This window comes from Pterocles gutturalis, unplaced genomic scaffold, assembly GCF_000699245.1.
Source record: "Pterocles gutturalis isolate BGI_N339 unplaced genomic scaffold, ASM69924v1 scaffold38292, whole genome shotgun sequence".
Classification (NCBI taxonomy): Eukaryota; Metazoa; Chordata; class Aves; order Pterocliformes; family Pteroclidae; genus Pterocles; species Pterocles gutturalis.
In genome coordinates, this window is record NW_010114111.1 from 7,369 (window position 1) to 11,031 (window position 3,663).

Sequence of the window (3,663 nt, forward strand, 5' to 3'; positions counted from 1 at the left end):
CAGGCTGCCAGCGCAGAGCTGTGGAGCAGAAGCCATGGTCAGTGCTGGCTGATCTCGTCGCAGTGGTCTCTAGCTGTGGCGTTCAGCTGCACTCCTACATTGATAAACAACTCGCTTCTCGTTGCTCCCTATATCAAACCTGTAGTATCCGATACTCAAGGCTGTATTGAGCAATACTTGCACTACCACCCGTGCGACCTGCTTCATCTCTCTGCCGCAAGGCAGCTCCAATTTGGGAGGATGCGCTGGGGGCTTTGCTGGGACGTCACGCATTTCCAAACAGGAGCTCTGCACTGTCTGCAGCTCGGCTCTTAAGCAGGAGCTGTGGGGAAACACACCTGGGACTGCTCGTCCTCCTCGAGCTGGCTCGCGGCAGGGTAACTGCTGAGCTCGGATTCTGGGAAATGCGGAGTTAAGCCCGGCTGTCGCCCCTCGGTGCAGCCAGAGTCCAGCCTGCCCTCGCTGCTTCTGCCCGTAGTGGTGGCAGAAATCAGAGTGAGTCCGAGTGCCGCTGGTGGTTCGGGAGCTGGATTACTCTTCGCTCAGTATTTCTCTGCTCCTGTGCAGTAAGGATCCCCGTATCGGCACTTTAAGACTTCTTCCTCATCCTCACTGTGGTACCTCACTAGTTTCCAATCTCAGCAGACTTACAACAAGTTACGATCTTCTCACTAACAGCTCCCGTGACGAATCTTGGCACATGTGTTCGTGGGCTTGCACCGCACTGTTCCACTGTCCAGCCGTCCTGCCTTCCGCCGCGAGCAGGGCCGGGGTCTCGCAGCTGCTGTGCAATACTCACCAGGCCTCCCGCACCAATCCTGCTAGACCCAGTGGTGCCGCACGTGGCCCTCGCCTGCTTTCCTCACTGCTGCCGGCATGCCCCCGCCTCCCGCACTCCCGCTCCCTCCTCTCTCTCTCTCTCTCTCTCTCTCTATTCTGGCTGTCAGGGAGAGGAGGTTTGGAGCCTGACCGAGAATTCATCAGAGCAGAGCTCTCCCCGGGCCTCGCTTCTCTCACTCCTCTGCTTCCCTGCGTTGGGAGACGGACCGCCAGCCCCTGCTCTGCTCTCCATGAGCAGCTCCCACCCCAGGAGGGTCAGCCATAGGAGTAGGCGATATTAACCCTACCCAGGTTTCATTTCTCAGAGAACAGCGCTCGGATTTACTTTCATCCAGTAGCAATCACTTCTATAAGCAGCTCCGCAGCTGCCTTGCCTTGCCTAGGGAAGTACTGCCGATACTCCAGCAATATTCCCGTTGGTGAGGGGTGGGAGAGGCGCTTGAGGAGCAGGAGCTGATGGCTCGGTGCCCCCAGGCCAGTTCTTTGGTTTTCATTGAGCGTGGGGGGTCCTGAGCCCCCCATCTGGTGGTGGGTGACAGCTCACGCTGCGGATTCGGTGTCTCGGAGAGCTGGGCAGGAGCCGGGGCTCGTAGCAGCGCGTGGAAAATTTCAGGGGTTGCAAACCCACCGCACGCTGGTCCCCGGGATGCGGTTTAACTGGAAGCAGAAATACAGGGTACCTGGTCCTGCTGGCCACAGGGATGGGGCTGGGCTCAGCGCTGCCGGCGAGGAGGCTGTGATGAATTCTCGTCTTATTTTAAAGCACTGTATCCTATTACTGCATGTGGAGTTTGTGTGTGTGCCTGTGCGTGCCGAATGCTTGTGTCGGTAGTTAGAGCGAGTGTGACTGGGAGAAATCCGAGAAGCATGTCTTAGTGTTGTGCTGTAAGTGTTACTGCACAAGAGTTTAACAGATGTTAACACCAAATGACTAGTCTGAGAAATGTACTTTAAAAAAAAAAAATTATTTATTTGGGTTCAGATATTTTTGAAATACAAAAAAAAAATTGGTTGTATTTTTTAAAGCTTATAATTCTTGTCATACATTGTGGTTAAATTCTTAATTTTACCGTGCTTATTAAAAAATGGTTCTACCTAAGTTTTGTGATAATACTGGAAACATGGGCTAGGACGGGACAGTGATCGCAGGAGGGCTGCTGGGGACAAGGCTCAGCCTTGTCAGAGCCTGGGGAGGCTGGAAGGCACGAAAGGAGAGCAGGCTTGTGCGCGCAGAGGGGAATCCGCGAGGCTGAACCCAGGGAGGCTTTTAGCAGCTGGGAAGTCTCTTGTGCGGGTGAACGTGGGCAGGGCTGCCTAAACCTCATCTGCTGCTCCCACAGCCAGCGAGAGCGGGATCAGTCCTGGCTGTGAGGATTACCAGGTAACATCGCATGGTGAAAGGGCTGGTTTCCTCATGGGGGGCCGTGCTCGGGGGTCCTGTGCCCCAAACGGGAGGAAAAAAAAACAAGGAGCTGCCGCTGCTGCGCCACAGCCAGTGCCAGCCGGGAGGGGCTGGGGGAAGGCACTGGGGCATTGGTCTCGGGCTGGGGGTGTGAGCGTGCTGCGATTCCCGGTTCCCCTGCAGCTCCGGGAGCAGGCACGGGTGACTCCCCTTACAGCACAGGCAGCCCCGGGAGCGGGAAGGTCGCTGCAAACGCCTCCACCTCTCTCTTCAGTGCCTTCAGCTCCTCCTGGTATTTCTCCTCCTCCAGTTTCTCCTTGAATTCCTTCAGCGTGGCCTTGGGGCTCATGTCCTTCTGCACGCGCAGCGTCAGCTCGATCCCTGCCAGGATGGGAGATGTAGTGGTCAGTCTTGGCAGCTGCCACACCTCTGCCTGTGCTCCCTGGCGGGTGGGAGGTAAGGAGCAGGGCTGGGGGGGACTTGCTGCCCCAGGAAACCAGTGTGGGACCCCTGAGGACAATTGGAACAAGCCTGCGAAAGGCACAGGCTTTCATCCCACTGCCTGTGCAGCAGGGAGGGTTTGGCTGGTCCCAGCTGTGTCCAGATGTTCTCTCCCACATCCAGATGTGCAGCCAGGACAGTTACTCCTCCCCTCTGTGTGTGCTCCCGTGCCAGCTGCCAGGGAAGCCGCCCAGCTTGGCTCAGCTGGTGCCTCCTCGCCTGGAGCTGCTGCCCTGGCCCCTGGCTGCTGCTGGAGCTGAGGCTTGGTCCCCTGTGTCCCCCCCAGCCTCACCTCTGTGGATGTACTGAGCCACCATGCGGAAATCGTCCTGCCTGAAGCCACGGGAGGTGAGAGCTGGCGTCCCGAACCGCAGGCCACTGGGGCGCAGGGCGCTGACATCGCCTGCACCACAACAAGTCACACGTGACCAAACCAGAACCGAAACCACCAGCAGGGGATTCCAGTTGGGTTCCCAGTGTCCAGGGAGGACCAGGAGCTGGGAGATCTCCAGCATGGGGACAGGGCGCGGCAGAGCGTGTGGGGTCCCTCACCAGGGCATGTGTTCTTGTTGCAGGCGATGGAGCACATCTCCAGCACCCGCTCGGCCCGGCCGCCTCTGTGCCCCTGCTGCGCAGGTCCAGCAGCATCAGGTGGTTGTCGGAGCCCCCTGCAAAGAGAGGGGTTTGGTGGGGGACATGGGATGGGGGTAAACTCTGCTCCCCCATGAAACTTCATCAAAAAAGGCTTGGGATTGCAGGTGCCCCTGGTTTTGAGGGCCAGAAGGATGCCTGCCCTGGGGAAGGGGGGCTGCTTCCAAGCGGTTTTACAGGTGTCCTCAGGAATTGTGACAGCAGAGCCCTGCCTGTCGCATCCATGCACCTGCCACCCTCGTGGCCTTGGCTCGGACCCCAGACGGGGC

The 3,663-nt window shown here is 58.2% G+C and overlaps 1 protein-coding gene across 1 annotated transcript in view; it reads right to left on the reverse strand.

Moving 5' to 3' along the window:
* Positions 1-2,453: 2,453 nt before the first annotated feature.
* SHMT1 (serine hydroxymethyltransferase 1 (soluble)) overlaps positions 2,454-3,663 on the reverse strand; it is a 4,207-nt gene continuing 2,997 nt past the window's right edge. Inside the window, 4 exon segments of the mRNA XM_010074738.1 lie at positions 2,454-2,623; positions 3,036-3,146; positions 3,296-3,361; positions 3,364-3,414. Of these exon segments, the coding sequence (XP_010073040.1) occupies positions 2,454-2,623; positions 3,036-3,146; positions 3,296-3,361; positions 3,364-3,414 (398 nt within the window).